Source organism: Panthera pardus, unplaced genomic scaffold, assembly GCF_024362965.1.
Source record: "Panthera pardus isolate Hobbes unplaced genomic scaffold, ASM2436296v1 HiC_scaffold_5, whole genome shotgun sequence".
Classification (NCBI taxonomy): Eukaryota; Metazoa; Chordata; class Mammalia; order Carnivora; family Felidae; genus Panthera; species Panthera pardus.
Window position 1 is genome coordinate 13,403,250 of NW_026526980.1, and position 19,919 is coordinate 13,423,168.

Genomic DNA, 19,919 nt, shown 5'->3' on the forward strand with positions numbered 1-19,919 from the left:
GCAGGCTCCAGGCTCTGAGCTGTCAGAGCCCGATGCAGGGCTCGAACTCACAGACCGCGAGATAGTGACATGAGCTGAAGTCAGACACCCAACCGACTGAGCCACCCAGGCGCCCCAAGGGGGAGAGAATCTTAAGCAGGCTTCATGTCTAGTATGGAGCCCGACGTGAGGCTTGATCTCACGAACCATGAGATTATAACCTAAGCTGAAATCAAGAGTCATGCACTTAACTGAACGACTCAGAGCCCCTAAAGTCTTTAATTTTTAGGATGCTAATGTAAATAATGTTATGTTTTTATTTCCAATTTCCACTTGTTTACCACTGATACATAGGAAAGCAATTCACTTTTGTATATTAACCTTATATCCTGCAACCTGGCTATAATTGCTTATTAGTTCCAGGAAGTTTTTGTTGTTGATTCTTTTGGATTTTCTATTCTACATAGCCAAGGATTTTATTTTATTTTATTTTTGAAACATATTTTTTATTTTTTTATTAAAATATTTTTAATGTTTACTTGTTATTTGAGAGAGAGAGAGAGAGAGAGCGCACGCCCGCACACGCACAAGTCAAGGAGGGGATGAGAGAAGGAAACATAGAATCTGAAGCAGACTTCAGGCTTCAAGCTGTTAGCACAGAGCCCAATGTGGGGCTCCAACTCACAAACTGTGACATCATGACCTGAGCCAAATTTGGAGGCTTAACTGACTGAGCCACCCAAGAGCCCCAAAACATATTTTTTAAAGTTTATTTATTTATTTTGAGAGAGAGAGACTGTGTGCACATGTGTGCATGTGTGCAAGTGAGGGAGGGGCAGACAGAGAGAGAGAGAGAAAATCCCAAGCAGACTTCATGCTGTCAGTGCAGAGCCTGATGTGGGGCTCGATCCCATCACTGCTGGATCATGCATGACCTGAGCCCAAATCAAGAGTTGGATGCTCAACTGACAGAGCCATCCAGGGACCCCCAAGGATTTTTTTTAATGTTTACTTATTTTTTTAAGAGAGAGAGAGAGAGAGAGCAAGCCAAGGAGGGTCAGAGAGAGAAGGAGAGAGAAATCCAAAGCAGGCTCTGCACTGTCAGTGCACAGCCCAAGGTGGAGCTGAAGTCATGAACTGTGAGATCATGACCTGAACCAAAACCAAGAGTCAGATGCTTAACTGACTGAGCCACCCAGGCATCCATAGGATTTATTTTTTAAAGTTTTTCTTATAGGGGCGTCTGGGTGCCTCAGTCAGTTGAATGTCCGACTTTGGCTCAGGACATGATCTCACGGTTCATGAGTTTAAACCCCACATTGGGCTCTGTGCTGACAGCTTGGAGCCTAGAGCCTGCTTCAGATTCTGTGTCTCCTTCTCTCTCAGCCCCTCCCCCACTCATGTTCTGCCTTTCTGTCTCTCTCTCTCTCAAAAATAAATAAACATTAAAAAAAAGTATTAAAGTTTTTCTTACACCCCCCCCCATTTTATTATGAACATTTTCATTTTCAAATATACAAAAAAAGTTGAAAAAGATGTATAGGGAAGATTCATATATTCACCAGCTAGATTCAACTATTTATTTGTACCTATATTTGTTTTATCACGTATATTTTTTAAAAGTTTTATTTATTTATTTTGAGAGAAAGAGAGCAAGGGAGGGGCAGAGAGAGAGGGAGAGAGAATCCCAAGCAAGGCTTTGTGCTGCCAGCACAGAGCCTAACATGGGGCTCAATCCCCTGAACCATGAGATCCTGACCTAAGCTGAAATCAAGAATCGGCCACTCAACCGACTGAGCCACTCAGGTGCCCCCTCACAACTTTTTATTATGAAAAATTTCAAACGCACAAAAAAGTTAAAAAAAAAAACCATACAGAGAAAATCCATACACCCACTCCTTAGATTCAACAGTTGTTAACATTTTGTCGTATCTGCTTTTTCTGTATCTATTGCATGTGTGTGTTTTGTTCTCTGACTATTTTAAGGTTTAGTTGCAGATAGTGGCACTTCGTACATCTTATAATTTATATATCTCTTCCAGTTTAGTATATATCTCTTAGAAATAAAAGCATTCTGACTGGAGAGTTTTGATCTGAGTAACAACCTAAACAGCATCCCTCTGGCTACTGTGTTGAAAATAGGTTGGATGGGGGAAAGGAGAAAGACATGGAAACCTGTATTCCGTAACATATGGTATGTCACGCTGATGGCAGCTGGAGGGAGGTGAGGCTGGAAAGGAAATCAGGGGCTGACTAAAGGATCTGTATGCTAGATTTAGATGTTCTTAATCTTATACTTCTGGGTTTCCCAAATATTATGACTTTTTTTGTCTTTTGTTGTATGATTACTCTCTGTACTATTATTTGCTAAATATTTTTCTTCAATTATGAACATAAAAAAATCTTACATGCCTTAAACAAATTAGACACAAAATAATTCATTTCATGGGTTTCATTCTTTGCTAACACAAAACACTTAACCATTAGAATAAAAAGAACAATTGTGTAACATCTGAAAATTGTCATATGTACTACCAGGAATACAGATGCTGTCCTTTGAGAAAGACTGCTATAGATAAAGGAAATCATTGGAAGTTTTTAAGCTGGGACAGACATAATCTGAATTTTGTTGAGAACATTCTGGCAGTTGTATAAAACAAGGATTCGAGAGGGACAAAAATGAAAACTTTGTTACTTGTTGCCTATTGTGTACCAAGTGCTTTGGATACAAAAGTAAATGAAACAGGTTGCTGCCACTAAGGAGCCTACAATCTAGTCAGGGAGACATGAGGATAATTTCAGGCCAGAGTGGTAGTTACTATAGTTAGAAGTATATACAAGATATAATGGTGACTAAAAGGTGGGTATGATCGACACTGCCTTGGAAACCAAGTCCAGGAAGGTAGCACAGAGGAAAAGCTGCTTCAGCTGGGTTTCAATGGAGGTGTTAATAGTGTAAACAGAGATTGGAGGTAGCGAGGGAAGAGTAATGGTACGTGCAAAGCACGGACATGTAAAATGACAGGGTATTCGTTCAACAAACATTTACCAAACACTGTAAATCAGGTTCTATATAAGCCCTAAAGCACAAAAAGACGAAAGATGAAGCCCCCTCCCTGAATAAGCTCAACGTCAATTACAGTGAAAATCACAAGGCTACGTGTTAGGTATTATTGATTGATGTAAGTATGCTGTGTGAGTACACCTAGCTAAGCATGCAATTCAGACTGGGTAGCGAAGAAGCGATCTGTCAGATGAATTTTGACAATGTAAAAGGAGTCTGCAAGTACAGAGAGGCATGAGATCATGTGACATGGCTGGAGGACCCGCAAAGAGTTTAGAAAGGCTTGAGAAGTGTGGATTTGATCTTAAAAGGAATGAAATATTATTATTATTAAGCCAAGGAGTCATAATATCAGATTTGCTTTTGAAAACATCACCCTGAAGTGTACATAATGGTTCGAAGGGAGGTTAGCAGAATTGCAAAGAACAGTTTGAAGGCCAATGAACTGCTTTTATATGAGAAATGCTGGTGTGGGCCTGGACTAAAGCAATGTAGCATGGAAGGCAAGGAAGAGATTGACATGAAAGGGATTGAGGAATTAGAATTGGGGCGCCTGGGTGGCTCAGTCGGTTAAGCAGCCGACTTCGGCTCAGGTCATGATCTCACGGTCCATGAGTTCGAGCCCCACGTCGGGCTCTGTGCTGACAGCTCAGAGCCTGGAGCCTGCTTCGGATTCTGTGTCTCCCTCTCTCTGACCCTCCCCCGTTCATGCTCTGTCTCTCTCTGTCTCAAAAATAAATAAACGTTAAAAAAAAAAATAATAGAATCAATAGCACTTGGTGACACTTGTTATAGAGGCATGACTCACAACTGGGTGATTGTGTGTTGAGAAATGAGTTGAGTATACACAGGAATTGAATGTGGACTGTTCTGGATGGCATTTCTTCTATAGAATTTGAAGGAACTCTCTCTTAATCTCTGCTTCTACATCTACTAAGTGAATGTTTTCCACCTGCACTGGGGAAGTTGCTTGAAATCCAGGTTAACATCAAAAGTCTCAAGCAATGTTGTGGAAGAAAACCATGGTGGTTGAAAGGGAAGAGGAACAGAATCTGGGGTAGAAAGAACTCAAAGTTCAGTTGTTGATAGATGTAAGAGCAATGCAGGAAGAAGGGGTGCATTTAACCTGTCTCTAAATTTTCCTTGAGAATAGAGGCCCTAAAGTAATGTTCCTCCACCTTGTTGAACATTAGAATCACTTCAGGCTTAAAAAAGTTCTAATGTCCAGGCCATACCCTAGACCTGTTAAATCAGAATCTCTGGGGGTGAGGTCCAGGCATCAGTTTTATTTATTTATTTATTTATTTATTTATTTATTTATTTATTTATTAAATTTTAAAAAATGTTTATTTTTGAGAGAGAGACAGAGAGACAGAGTGCAAGCAGGGGAGGGACAGAGAGAGAGGGAGACACAGAATCCGAAGCAGGCTGCAGGCTCTGAGCTGTTAGCACAGAGCCCGAAATGGGGCTTGAACTCACCATCCATGAGATCGTGACCTGAGCCGAAGTTGGACACTTAACTGACTGAGCCACCCAGGTGCCCCCATCAGTATTTTTTAAAGCTCACTAGCTTATTCTATTGGGCAGCCAATGTGGAGAACCTAGAGATTTACTTCCTTGGAAACAGAGGCTCTAGAGACTAATTCTTGTCGATTTGGGCATAGATACATTGACAATCAGACACGCTGGCAGCTAGTCTCATGGTCCAGTAAGCATTTTTAGAGATATAAACTTATTTAGGGCACTTAAAGATCATTTATCTTCGTGTGATAACTTAACATTTGGCTTCTGGTGGCCTTACGCAGCTAATGCTAATCTGAAAGTGTCTGACTGAAGTCCAGAGGCCAACTGCACACTGAACAGGATATGGTTAGGTGATCAGAGAGTGCTTGGAGATTCACGTAGGATGAATTTAGCAAATATCTATTTGAAATAAATTTCATGCTTGTAAGGGAGTTTTCTAATACCCGATTAATATTTTACTGTTACAATATGCAGAACTGTATGGTTCAAGGGTATTATTCTTGCCCCTGCCATTTTTGAAAGATGGTCTGTGATTTCTTGATATAGTTAGAGAAATGTTGGTTCTAAGGGGCATGTTATTTCATCAAGTTTGATAGATCTATTTTCTTCTTATTGACCTATGGATATACTACTCAGTAGCCTGTAAGTATAATGATCAGTTTATTGTTAATGGAGATTCATAAATGGGGTACTTGGGCAAGAAAACCAATGTGTAATATCTCCTAATTATAGGGTATAAGGTACTTCATGTGATAATATTAGAAACTGATTCTCTTATTTTATGCATGTAGCTTCTATTAAAAGTGCAACAAAGTCCACACTTTTCACAAAAAAGTGACAATGAAATTATAGTATATTATAGAAAACAATGGCTATTCCTTCTATTTGGCCAGTTAAGCATGCTTTGCATTCTTTTGTCTGCAAACATTTGTGGAGTATCTACTAGATGTTAGCACTGAGCTGGGACCTGAGATACAGAGTTGTAAGGCATGATGCTTTCTGCCCTTGGGAACTCACATGGCATTAGTGCAGGAGGCAGACCAGAAGGTGTGGTACAACGAGTTAAGTCCAAGGTTGAGATAAGCCCAGAGTGCGAGAGGAACACCAGCTGGGCACTCGGCTGCTTATTACAGGACACAGAGCACAGCACTGACTCCGTGTGGTAGCACTGTCTTACAGCCCTGGCCCAATTCTTGCTGCTTGAGAAGACATTCTGGAATGGAAAGATGCATTTCCCCAGTAGTCCAAATCTGCCAGTTTATTTGTTGAGTTACACTGTCATCTATGGATACTCTGCCAGAAACCAAAACAAAATCCATTGCTTAAAAAATAGTCTTCTAGATCACTCTGCTACATAGCCATATGTTGAAAAATTGTTTTAAATTTATGTTTGTTTTTGAGAGAGAGAGAGAGAGAGGGAGAGAGAGAGAGAGAGAGAGAGAGAGAGAGAGACAGAGTGCAAGTGGAGAAGGGGCAGAGACAGAGAGGGAGACACAGAACCTGAAGCAGGCTCCAGGTTGCTGACAGCACAGAAGCAGATGCAGGGCTTGAACTCAGGACCACAAGATCATGACCTGAGCTGCAGTCCGATGCCTAAATGACTGAGCCACCCAGGTGCCCCTAACCAAGTATGTTTTTAAATACTGTAAGTGCAGCTTTCCCTTTGCTTCTCTTTTGTCTGAAGGCCTCATAATACTTCAAAAATTATACTTACAATAAAAGTTTAGAAAGTGGTTTTTCTCTCAATGACATAGTAAACAATACTGTCTTAAACTCCAGCAAAGGAGCAGATCGGAAAATGAATTGCTTCAGAGTGAATAAAAAGTAACCTCAAGGCTTTGTCTTTTAAACAATGAAAATATTCTTAGTGTTTAATTTTTTGTAGCTAATCATTAAAATCAGTTTTAAAGCTGTTTTTGGAAAACAAGTGCTTTCTGTAGTGATTTACTACAGCAACAGCCTGGAAATTTCCAGGCAAGGACTCTCTTCTGCTTGTTTAATGAATTCTGTTTCACATTAGGACAAAATTGGTGGGTTTATTCAGTATTAAAGATTAGGTTACCTAGACTAGAAATGAGCTAGTCTTATGTATTATACTTGGTGCTGGTGGATTTTGTTCTTTCAAGCTGTCAATTCAATAAGCATGCTGTTGATTCTGAAATACTTATTGTAAATTCCTTGATTAATGTCTTTTTCTAAAGTTTTATTTATTCTGAGCGAGGGGAGGGGCAGAGAGAGAGGGAGAGAGACAGAATCCCAAGCAGGCCCTGCACTGTGAGTGCAGAGCCCGATGAGGGGCTTGAACTCATAAACCATGAGATCATGACCTGAGCCAAAGTTGGACGCTTAACTGACTGAGCCACCGAGGCGCCCCTTTTTGATTAATGTTTTTACATATTCTTGACCTAGTAAGTCATTGAAGCATAGTGCCTTGAATAGGAAACACAAACAACCATTTCTCTGAAAAGTGCATATAGCTTTCTATAACGATCCCTGGAAGAGCAAGAAACAGTAGTTAGGACACTCCATGTATTCAGAGCCTCAAACTGTAAGATAGGACTTCCCCTCCCACATCACTGGGAAGATAAGATTAAAAACGTATAGGGGCACCTAGGTGGCTCAGTCGGTTGAGCGTCTGACTTCGGCTCGGGTCATGGTCTCACGGCTTGTCAGGCAGGCTCTGTTTTGACAGCTCGGAGCCTGGAGCCTGCTTCTGCTTCTGTGTCTCCCTCCCTCTCTGCTCCTCCCCTGCTCACATGCTCTCTCTCAAAAATAAAGATTAAAAAAAAATTGTTTTTTAATGTATACAAAATAGGGGTGCCTGGGTGGCTCAGTTGGTTAAGTGTCCGACTTCAGCTCAGGTTGTGATCTCACAGTTTGTGGGTTTGAGCCCCACGTCAGGCTCTGTGCTGACAGCTCGGAGTCTGGAACCTGCTTCGATTCTGTGTTTCCCTCTCTCTCTGCCCCTTCCCCTGCTCACTCTCCATCTCTCTCTCTCTCTCTCTCTCTCTCTCTCTCTCTCCCCCCAAAAATAAACATTAAAAATTTTTAAAATGTATATAAAATATTATAGCTGCAAAGAAGTGTGTACATATAAGCATATACATTTGTTGAGATTGCTAGAATTTGGGATAATCACTTTTTAACAATGTTCCATGCTAAGTCCATTTGCCAAGTATCATGAACATGAGCACTTGTAACATTCTAAATGAAGAGCATTTGGCCCAAAAGATTATGATTTTAGCTAAATCAGTTTCCTAATGATGTGTCCGAAATGGGGCTATAATGGGAGATTTTGTTGAGGAAACTCTATCCACAAGTTCACAGGACCATGATAATATATATCCTGTGTTTTACCACCACAGAATTATCAACGATTTTGATTTCTTTCCCATTGCCTGCTTCTTTTCCTCTGTATGAGTTATAATGTTGCCACTTGCAACAATATGGGTGGAACTCGAATGTATTATGCCAAGGGACATAAGTCAGTCAGAGAAAGACAAATATCATACGATTGCATTCATATGTGGAATTTAAAAAACAAAGCAGATGAACATAGGGGAAGGGAATGAAAAATAAAATAAGATAAAAACAGAGAAGGATGCAAACCATAAAAGACTTAAATATAGTGAACAAACTGAGGGTTGCTGTACGAGAAGTGGGGGGATGGGCTAAATGGGTGATGGGTATTAAGGCACTTGTGATGAGCACGGGGTTTTATATGTAAGTGATGAATCACTGGATTCTAGTCCTGAAATAACACTACACTATATGTTAACTGACTTGAATTTAAGTTAAAAAAAAAAAAAAAGAGTTATGTTCCATTGCAAAGGGACCACCTGAGGACAAGATTATGTCCAAAAGAGGAGATAATCAACTTCAGGGTTTTTTTGTTTGTTTGCTTGTTTTTTGTTTCTTGTTTTTTTCCAATAAATATATACTGCTGATTTTTCCTAGTCTTTTTTTTTAATGTTTATTTATTTTTGAGAAAGAGAGAGGGTGGGGGCATGCATGCAAGCGGGGGGAGAAGCAGAGAGAGGGGACAGAGGATCTGAAGTGGGCTCTGCACTGACAGCACTGAACCCGAAGTGGGGCTCAAACTCATGAACTGTGAGATCATGATGTGAGCCGAAGTCAGATGCTCAACCAACTGAGCCACCCAGGTGCCCCTCTAGTTAGTCTTTATAGGTGGAAACATTAACAATAACCCCTGGTGCCTGGGGGCTCAGTCGGTTAAGCATCTGGCTCTTGGTTTCAGCTCAGGTCATGATCTCATGGTTCTTGAGTTCAAGCCCCACGTTGGGCTCTATGCTGACAGTGGAGAGCCTGCTTGGGATTCTCTATCTCTTCCTCTGTCCCTGCCCCTCCCTCTCTCTCTCAAAATAAAAAATAAACTTAAAAATAAAAACCCAAAAAACAATAGCCCCAACCTCTGGCAAAGAAGTGTAGAGATTTAGACCCTTACCATTCCACACTGGCAATGTGATCATATTAAGGTGTTAGTGTTCTTGACATTTGTTATAGGCCATTGCCTTTCATTCAGACCTTATGAATTCATTTCCACAGAAAGTGTATGACTTTATTCTTTAAAAATGTTTTTTTCTTCTAAACTCATATTATAAATTCCATTTTCTCCTGGAGAGATTTTTAGTTCAGATTGAGATAAGCCCAGCTCCAAGCTGTGGAACTCTGGGAAATTTTGGTTTTAATTTTTTTAAGTTTATTTATTTATTTTGAGAAAGAGAGCGAGCAGGGGAGGTGCAGAGAGAGAGAATTCCAAGCAAGCTCCATGCTGATAGCACGGAGCCCAATGAGGGCTTGAATTCATGAACCGTGGGATCATGACCTGAGCTGAAAGCAAGAGTTGGGTGCTTAATTGGCTGAGCCACCTAGGCACCCCGAACTTTGGGCAATTTAGTTAACCTAGGTAAGCCTTAGTATCTTCAGGGTTATTGTGAAAATTTGTAGCAGTGACAAGTGTCAAACAGGGCCAGGCACATATAAGCCTGCAATACATGAGATGCCATCATTATTCTTACAAGGGTCTCATCAGGCTGACCCTAGAAAGGAGAAGTTCCCTTTCTAGAGGTAGCAAAGAGGGACTCAAAATTTGAGGGACTCAAATTTTCCCATCCCTAATTCAAAAGTATCTGTACTGGCACAAAACAATATTATTGTTTAGCAGGTGTAAGCTAAGACAAGAAAATGAAGAAAAAGACACCAAACAGCAATATTTTAGAATGTTATAACCCACAGGTGGGTACTTCTTTTGAAAGCAGAACATTATGAGAGCATATGAGGTGCAAAAATTTTTCCATAAGTAAGAGGTGCAATTGCTGTTATTATAAAGTAACATTAAAGATATTTTTTGCCTCCACTATAATATATATACATTTTGTTGATGGTAAGGATCGGTGTTGATTTACTCTATAGGGCAAGCACCTCAAACAGTAAGTGTGCAATAAATATTTATTAAGTGAACAAAACTATAAGCAAGGCTTAGGAATTATTTTTCTACCAGAGATTCATTCAAAAATGTAAAGGTTGGAATTGACATTCTGAAAGCATAAAAGCCTAACTGTCAATAGATCCAATCATATCCAGGTAGAGTGAACATAATGTGAAAGAGGAAAAGAAATTCTCTAAATCCTGGGCATCTTTTCCAGATTAGAATAACATTTTAAGAGAAAGAGAAGAAATCTTAAAAAAGGAGCAGAAAGACCAGAGAGACTTTTGAAGAGCATCAAATAATTCAATCAAGTGGTAGGGAAATGACCTTTGCTCTGGCCCCTGGAAACATTAACATGGTTGCAGCTTCAGTAATAACAATGTTCTTGCCTGCAAGAACTCGGTCTTAAACCACAACATGGTAGTTCTCAGCTTGCTTTACTCATCCTGTTCATCCCCCTGCCTTTCCTTGAACTTTCAGCCTAAGGCTCTCTCTCTGCAGTATTGTTGGCGTGCTCACAATTTGCCTCTGCAGATTACCACAGGTGTTCCCCATGCCCTCACTCACTATGAAAAAAAGAGAAAAAGACAGTTCTGTCCTGGAAAGCGAATATCTCCCAGAGGGAACCCTTGGAAGCTGGAATCCAATTTCTTGATGTTTCCGAAACTGGAATCTGTTATAACTAGAAAATGCCGGAAGATAATAGGCTCCTGCTGCTAACCAAACACTCAGATAAGACGCACAGAAGAGCCTCGGCCAAGCAGAAACCAGTCTTTTCATAAAACACTGGGCTTCTGAGCACACATTGTACTAATTCCGTGACTAGCAGCTCACGGTCATGGCTTTGTGGTTCTTTTCCCCTTTAAAGGTCTTGATTAGGCCAATTCCTTTCTTCTTTGTGTTTGAGAAATGTGCGATTGAGGCTGCTTCACACTGGAACTTGGGTTTCCATTACCTCTTTGGCATCTCGTACCCATTGTCGGTCCAGTTCTCTCATCTGGTCTTGTGGTTCCAATCAGTGAACCAAGGCGGTGAGAGAAGCATCATGCTTGTGTGCACCTACGTCTTGTTCAAAAGTACCAACCATGACCTTGTCTACCCATTCTTGAAATCTGTGCTCAGCTGTTTCAAACTTCCTGTGTCCTTGTTAGTAATGGCCAAATAGAAATCACTGAATCTTTCCCGATAATGGTTAGAGGTTGCCAATTTATGGTAATTTGGACATATGTGCCAATGGGAAAGGTACATCATTCAAGTCACTTTGGCTGTAAGTGACAGAAACCGAGTGCAGGCTAGCTTACATTAAAAAAAACTTGCCAGCTCCTGTAACTGAAGTCAGGCAGAGGTGGATCTGGGTAGCTGAACAGGTGATGATAGGAACCTGTTTCTCTGACTTTCCTTCTGTATTGAGTCCAGTCTTTTACCACATGGCTGCAAGATAACTCCAAGCTTACTTGGGCCCAACAACCTAAGATCCTAAAGGAAACACTTAACATTTGTCCCATTAGCCCAGCAGAAGTCCCCCAGTGGACCTTGAAAAGCTTTATGAGTCACATGCCCATCCCTGAGTCAGTAGTTGTAGCCTGAGGTTGGAGTTCTCAGACTAGGTCTGGGCATGTACTTGATCTTGGGGTTGGGAGTTGGGCAGTCAGATGGGGAAGGAAGAGCAGGGAGGATTTTTCTTAAAGGAAAGAATGCAGGGAAGATACAACACCACATGACCCCAAATGAGTTTTTTCCATAGATAGTTTGTGTGGAGCAGAAGTGACATCATGTATCAGTGGCACCCTTGGTGCCTCTGTTACTTCCAGAGGCTATAGTAGATACGTGTTGATGGCCCAGCCTGTGACCCAAGCCTCTGTGTTTGTCTCAGAGCCCAGAAACTAGCAGCACAAGAGCAATGGGTTGGGTAGGTCATTACCAATCACTTCTTGGACCAAGCAGGACCTGAGATGAAGGGTGGTCTTGTGGAGCACTGATCGGGAGGTGTGGCCATTCCTAACAAATGCAGTCCAGTCCAGAGCACCAAGGACATTCCCAGCTATGGCTTTTGGAGGAGGAGGTAGTGATAGTTGGAGGTTTTGCACATGATTCTAGGTGTAGGCCTTCTAGCTAATGCCTACTTACCCTTCAGATCTCAGCTCAAATACTGCTCCCCAGGGGAGCCTCCTCTGGACTCCACTTGCCAAGAGTAGGCCAGCCCCTCTGGCTATGTGCTGCCATCTAATACCTTGTGTTTTTCCATCACAGCACTTAATGGAGTGATCTTTTAAATAATTTTTTTAATATTTATTTTTGAGAGAGAGAGAGGTGAAGCATGAGAGGGGAAGGGGCAGAGAGAGAAGGAGACACAGAATCCGAAGCAGGCTCCAGGCTCTGAGCTGTCAGCACAGAGCCCAACGCGGGGCTCGAACTCACGGACCTCGAGATCATAACCTGAGCCGAAGTTGGACGCTTAGCCGACTGAGCCACCCAGGCGCCCCCTTAATGCAGTGATCCTAGTCACCATATGTAAATCACTCTTATCTGTGATTGCTTGATTAAGATCTGGCTTCTGCACCAAGAGGTGAGCTCCTTGAGGGTGGCAACTCTGTCAGTTTTGCCTGCCATTGAATACCCAGTACTTGGTCCAGTGCCAACACATTTAATAATCACACAGTGCCTTTTTTTTTTTTTTTTTTTTTTTTTAGGATGAATGAATGATACCTAGTTTCTGGGAATAGCAGCTGATTTTAGTATGAAAATGTAACAAACTGCCTCTTCTTCTTCCTAAACTATCAGATATTTTTGATCTTTTCTGTTAGTTCCTCACTTGGCTGAGGGGATGAGGCGATATTTTAGATAGCCTAGGTGACCAGAAAGAAGCTGAAGACTGGATAATCAGTCCCCAAATAATCAGGAGCCCTCTTTTAATGTATGTGACTTAAATGAAGGAAAAAAAAAAAAAAAGATCTACCAGGAGCATAATGAAGAACCACAGGGACCTGGGAGCTTAGTGTAAGTTCTTGGAAGAAAACCAGGACCTGCTACTCCTGAATATAACTATTAACTGTAGTTTCTTTTTGTAACCTCTAGTTGTGTTGAATGGAAGTAAGTTTAGTGATAAAAATGAATGCCAAATTCCCACCACTTTGTTTAAAACACGTTGGAGGGTAATTTCAAGACCGAAGCATCATGAGCGTGTACGTGTGCCTCACCTCCACCCTCTGTCTTCCCATGTACTGTGAATGATCCTTCAAGATAAGCTGTATGACTTCCCATCAGACATTAGCATCACCCATTTACATGTCAGCCTCCTCTGGTATGGGCAACTGGAAGGTAGGGATTATTCAATTATTTGGGACAAAAATCCAGATTATTTGATAAAATTTCTATTACTTTTTGAAAGCAAAACTTTTCTGAAGGCTTTTGTTATATATCTTTGAATTAAGAAGAGATATCGCTAGAGAAGCTAATTATGTTTTAAATCTTTTTTTTTCCCTAGTACAATTTTCGATCTTCATGATGCTATGTTTAATTTGATTTGCCTGTTCCCCCTGGGCATTGCAGTAATTCAGATTCTGGTTTGGAGTCCATTCTCAATGAGGAACAAGACAGACTACACGGGCTCTTTAAGGCCAATGCTTGGCTAGCATGGGATTCAAACAAATCTTCAGTTGTTTATTCTTACAGAGATTACATTCTACCAGAAGGCAAAACTGTATTTTATAACCCCTAATTTGTTTAGAAAACAAAACAGATGAAACAAATACAACATGTTTTAGGGCGTTTTGACTACCATAATAAACTAATAAGAAAGTTAAATATGAGTTCAGGCCTCTCTGTTGGCTGTTTCCAAGTGGTCTTGTGGCCTGGTCGCAACTGTTATTCTTCACCCTTGAACTGCTATGTGATTTCCTTCAGTTTCCAGAGTCCGCCTGATTATGCATGCCACTTTCCTTCATTTTTATTTTATTATTATTTTTTTAAGTAGGCATCATGCCCAGCGTGGAGCCCAAGGCGGGGCTTTACCTCATGACCCTGAGATCAAGATCTGAGCTGAGATCAAGAGTTAGATGCTTAACTGACTGGGCTGCCCAGTCTCCCCCTACTTCCTTTTATTTTAAGCCTCATACTGATGCTTCAACAGATTATATCAGTGAAGACTTTTTTTTTTTTTTCCTTTTCATTAAGTAATGCTGCATCACCATCATCTGTAGATTACCCCGTGACTGATAGTGGTCACATTTGGTAGATTCCAGGGCCAATATAAGAGAACCCATATAACCCAGATTTATGTGGCTGGCTTGGTCATAGAACTTTTGGTTATGAAGGAATAGGAATTCAACTTCAGCTGTCTTAAATAAAGAGAGGTTCCTTGTAAGGATACAGTAGGGAAATTCATAGGCATTGCAGACAGGGAATAAAATAGAGTTGAATCATACAAGGACTGGAGTGAGAAAGACAGGGCCTGAGGTAGCTTTCTCTGCCTCTGACATCTTTATTTCATGGTTCTCTCTCTCTCAAACACACATACTCTCAACTGAGCACCAGACCTTTCAGATCAGTTGCTCATCTTCATCTAACTGACTCAGACTCTGTGTGCCTATTATATTCTCTCTCTCTTTTATTTATTATTTTTAATGTTTATTTGTGACAGAGAAAGAGATACAGAGCATGAGCAGGGAAGGGGCAGAGAGACAGGGAGACACAAGATCTGAAGCAGGCTCCAAGCCCCGAGCTGTCAGTGCACAGCCCGACACGGAGCTTGAACCCATGAACTGTGAGATCATGACCTGAGCCAAAGTCGGATGCTTAACCAACTGAGCCACCTAGGTGCCTCCCTCTCTCTCTCTCTCTTTTTAAAGTTTTATTTATTTATTTATTTATTTATTTATTTATTTATTTATAAGTAATTTCTATATCCAATGTGGGGCTCAAACTCACAACACTGAGATCAAGAGTTGCATACTCTTCTGACTGAGCCAGCCTGTTAGATTCTCCTACCCAAAATGGTCATTGCTCAGCATGACACATTGTTTACAGTGGTGAACTGAAAATACTTAACAACTGGCTCTCTGAAAAAAAAATGTATGCATATATATGCATATATAACTTTATTATATATTTTATTGATAAAAAGGATGTATAGCATATGACTTAAAAATAATAATAATACCTACTCTTTATTGTAAATTTCATACACCTATAATGTCAGTGTGACTTGTTATTTCTTAAAAATTCCACTCATAAGGTTTTATAATTCATAGCAATAATCATGAAATCAAGACTACGAATAAATGCTTGATTAGTATTCAATTCAACAAAGAAGTCACTTATGTCATAGGCCAAGGAGTATAGTTACAATCTAAATGTTACTTTACATTTTTGTTTATAATAACCAGTAAGAAACAATAAAGACATACTTCAGAACTTTACTCAGTCATTAATGATGTGAGTAACTTCTCTGATTAACTGAATGATAATTTTGAATACTGGAAAGAATATGTCCTCAATTCCCTGTGTTTTCACAGTGTCACAGATATGGAGATGACAGTTTGGAGTTTCAGCTGCATGGTTAACATTTTCTTTATTACTTTCTTAAGTCTAGACCAGAGGTTGGCACACTTCTTTTGGCCTATGAACCAAATCCAACATGTGGTCTCTTTTTATACTGAGATCTAAGAATAATTTTGTATTTTGAAAGGCTTGTCAAACAAATAATTGTTGTGTGACAGGAACTGTATGTGACTCAGAAGACAAAAATATTATCTGGCTCTTTATAGAAAAAGTTTGCCAACCCCTGGTCTAGACAATCAACAAAACAAAACAATACTATATACTGATTTCCATGGCATAAATACATCCACTATAGCTAATTTCAGGCTATAAATGTGATATTACTGAACACAGATTTAGGGGGAGAGATGATCAGTATCATGCCATTATAAAATTAAAAAACAAAACACATAATCGTAACACCATATGCACATATTGTATCACCATACAGATATGGCAGGTACTAATAACATTAAAAGCATAAATAACAGTAAAATGTGGCAACTAGAAAGTAATGTTTTGAGTACTTATCACTTTTGTTTTTAATATCATTTAATCATAAACTGAAGTATATTAATTTTTAACAATTTCTGTGTTTAAATTTTTTTCAATGTGTATTTATTTTTGAGAGAGAGACAGAGTGTGAGTAGGGGAGGGGCAGAGAGAGAGGGAGACACAGAATCCGAAGCAGGCTCAGGCTCTGACCTGTCAGCACAGAGCCCAACGTGGGGCTCAAACCAAGAACTGTGAGATCATGACCTGAGCCAAAGTCGGACACTTAACTGACCGAGCCACCAAAGCAACCCCTCCCCCCCCGCTTTTTATTTACTTTATTTTTTTAACAATTGCTGTGTTTAAAACCCAGCCTGAGAAATTCCTGAAAAGTTGATAATGGCTTTTACCAGCCAGGATGAGCAGGCTCCAGCCTACCACGGGGTGTACATCATAACAGTACTCAATGGGTTGCCACTACTTGGTCTGTTGGTGGGTATGTTCAGTAAGAATTGGAAGCAGTGTAGGTAGAGTAGACCTGATTCATATTCTGAGTTCTCTGATCCAAGCCAGGGTGTTGCAGTAAGAGAATACAAAATGGTGTATTTCCTACATTTTTTTCATTTTGCTTTTCCTGAAATCAGCAAAGTTCTTTCCAAGCCTGGAGATAAGGACAACTAGGGATGGGGATATGACTGTATTATCTTTCAGAACAGTCTATGAATCATAAATCCACACTCAATCCAGAAGGGAGAGCTAAAGGTGGTAAAGAAGTTTGAACTTGCGCAAACTTTAATGTTTATTTTTGAGAGAGAGAGACACACACACAGAATCCAAAGCAGGTTCCAGGCTCTGAGCTGACAACACAGAGCCCAATGTGGGGCTCGAACCCATGAACCATGAGATCATGATCTGAGCTGAAGTCAAACACTCAACCGGCTGAGCCACCCAGGCACCCTAAACTTGTGCAAACTTTAATATGCAGAGTGTCCCATGAGGAAAGAGTCAGTGAACTTGAAGATGTATCAGTAGAAATTACTCAAGCTGAAACACAAAGAGAGTGAGAATCAAAAAGAATAGAGCGCCCAAGAGACTTGAGACAATATATAATAGTCAAATGTACATTTTAATGGAATCCTTCCCACCCCAAAAGAGAACAGAACAGGTTAGAAAAAATATTTGAAAAGACGATAGCCAAGAATTTTCAAAAAAATAATGAAAGACATCAAACCCAGAAGTTCAAGATCCAAGTAGCTCAGAGAACCAGGAAAATACCACGATAAATATTGAAAACCCCATCAAACATACAAAACAAAAAACACCTAGACACATCATATTCAAACTGATGAGAGCCAAAGATAAAGATAAACCACTGAAGGTAGCCCAAGATATAAGATACATTACATAGAGAGGAACAAAAATAAGATGAGCAGCACACTCTTCACCATAAATAATGGAAGACAGAAGGCAATGTAATGACATCTTTAAAATATGAAAGAAAAAAATTGTCAACCTAAATTTTTATACACAATGCAAATATCTTTAAAAATTAAGTGAGGGTTGCCTGGGTGACTCAGTCAGTTAGGCTTCTGACTCGGTTTTGGCTCAGGTCATGATCTCACGGTTCGTGGGAGCCTGCATCAGGCTCTGCGTGGACAGCATTGAGCCTGCTTGGGATTCTGTCTCTCCTCTCTGCCCCCCAAAATAAATAACTAACATTTTAAAAAGTAAGTGAAATAAAGACTTTCAGACAAACAAAAGGCTGAAAGTTTCATTACCAGCAGATGTGCATTACATGAAGTGTTCAGGAAGTTACCAGATAGAAACTTGGGTCTAAACCAAGGAATAAACATCTCTAGAAATGGTTAAAATGGAGGTAAATACAAAAGACTTTTTTCTTATTTTGTAATCATTTTAAAATTTTTATTTATTTTTTTATTTTCAGAGAAAGAGAGTGTGAGAGAGGGGTGGAGGGAGAAAGAATCTCAAGCAGCCTCCATACTCAACACAGAGCCTGATGAACGGCTCAATCCCACAACCCAGGGATCACAACCTGAGCCAAAATCAAGAGTTGGACACTCAACTGACTGAGCCACCCAGGTGCCCCTTATTTTTAATCACTTTATTTTTATTAAATTTTTAAAAATGTTTTATTTATTTTTGAGAGAGAGATAGAGCATAAGTGGGGAGGGGCAGAGAAAGAGGGAGACACAGAATCTGAAGCAGACTCCAGGCTCTGAACTGTCAGCACAGAATCCAATGTGGGGCTCAAAGCCAAGAAGCCTGCGATCATGACCTGAGCCAAAGTCAGACCCTTAACTGACTGAGCCACCCAGGCTAAATCACTTTAAAAGGTGACTAAGGATCACTCATACATTGCTGGTGAAAATGTCAAGTGGTACCGCCACTCTATAAGACATTTGGCAGTTTCTTATAAAACTAAACATGCAATTAAAATGCAACATAGCAATTGCGCTTTGGAGCATTTATCCCAGAGAAATGAAAATTTACATTTACACAATTCCTTCAACAGATAAATGGTTAAACAAACTGTGATACATAGAAACCATGGAATACTACTTAGCAATAAAAGTTAAACTACTGACACACACATCAACTTGGATGATTTTCCAGGGAATTATACTGAATGAAAAAACCCAATCACAGAAGGTTACATACCATATGATTCCATTTATGTAACATTCGTGGAAATGAAAAAATTTTAGAAATGGAGAGCAGATTAATGGTAGTCAGAGGTTTAAGATGGGAGTGGGAAGTGATAAGGATGATCATAGTTATAAAAGGGCAACACATGGGGTGCCTGGGTAGCTCAGTCAGTTAAGCATTTAACTCTTGATTTTGGCTTAGGTCATGATCTCACAGTTCGTGAGGTCAAGCCCTGTGTTGGGCTCTGTGCGGACAGTGGGGAGCCTGTTTGGGATTCTCTCTCCCTCTCTGTCTGCCTGTCCCCTGCTCATGCCCTCTCTCTCTCAAACTAAATAAACATTTTAAAAAAATAATAAATAAATAAAAGGGCAACACAAGCAATCCTTGTGGTAATGAAATTGTTCCGTATCTTTTTTTTTTTTTTCAACGTTTTTTTTTTTTTATTTTTTTATTTTTGGGACAGAGAGAGACAGAGCATGAACGGGGGAGGGGCAGAGAGAGAGAGGGAGACACAGAATCGGAAACAGGCTCCAGGCTCCGAGCCATCAGCCCAGAGCCTGACGCGGGGCTCGAACTCACGGACCGCGAGATCGTGACCTGGCTGAAGTCGGACGCTTAACCGACTGCGCCACCCAGGCGCCCGAAATTGTTCCGTATCTTGACTATGGTGTTGGACAGATGAACGTACATGTGATAAAATTGTATGGAACTGAACACACGCACACACACACAAGTAAAACTATCTAAAAGATTAGTGGAATGTTAACAGTGCCAAAATCCTCGTTGTGATATGCGCTATCTAATTTGTAAGATGTTACCATTAGGATAAACTGGGTAAAGATTACATGGGATAATTCTGCACTATTTCTTACTACAGCATGTGAATCCACAATTATCTCAATAAAATTTTCAATAAAAGATAATTGACTATCTAAAGTAAAAAGAGCAGCACTGTATTTGGGAATTACAGTACATGCAAAAATAAAATATAGGACAACAATAATATAAAAGATTAGAGGGAACAATTTGTCATATATTGTTAAAAGGTTCTTACACCATATGGAAGAAGTATATTATTATTTTAAGGTAGGATGTGATTAATTTTAGATGTATATTATAAACTTTAGACCAACCATTAAATATATATATTATTTAAAAAAAAATTTTTAATGTTTATTTACTTTTGAGAGAGAGAGAGACAGAGTA

The 19,919-nt window shown here is 40.0% G+C and overlaps 1 protein-coding gene across 1 annotated transcript in view; it reads left to right on the forward strand.

Annotated features, from left to right (window-relative positions):
- Positions 1-13,820, forward strand: part of LOC109255544 (transmembrane protein 180-like) — a 35,200-nt gene extending 21,380 nt beyond the window's left edge. Inside the window, exon 6 of the mRNA XM_019430313.2 lies at positions 13,501-13,820. Within this exon, the coding sequence (XP_019285858.2) occupies positions 13,501-13,648 (148 nt within the window). The 3' untranslated portion in view covers positions 13,649-13,820. The remainder of the gene's footprint in view (positions 1-13,500) is intronic.
- Positions 13,821-19,919: the final 6,099 nt, after the last annotated feature.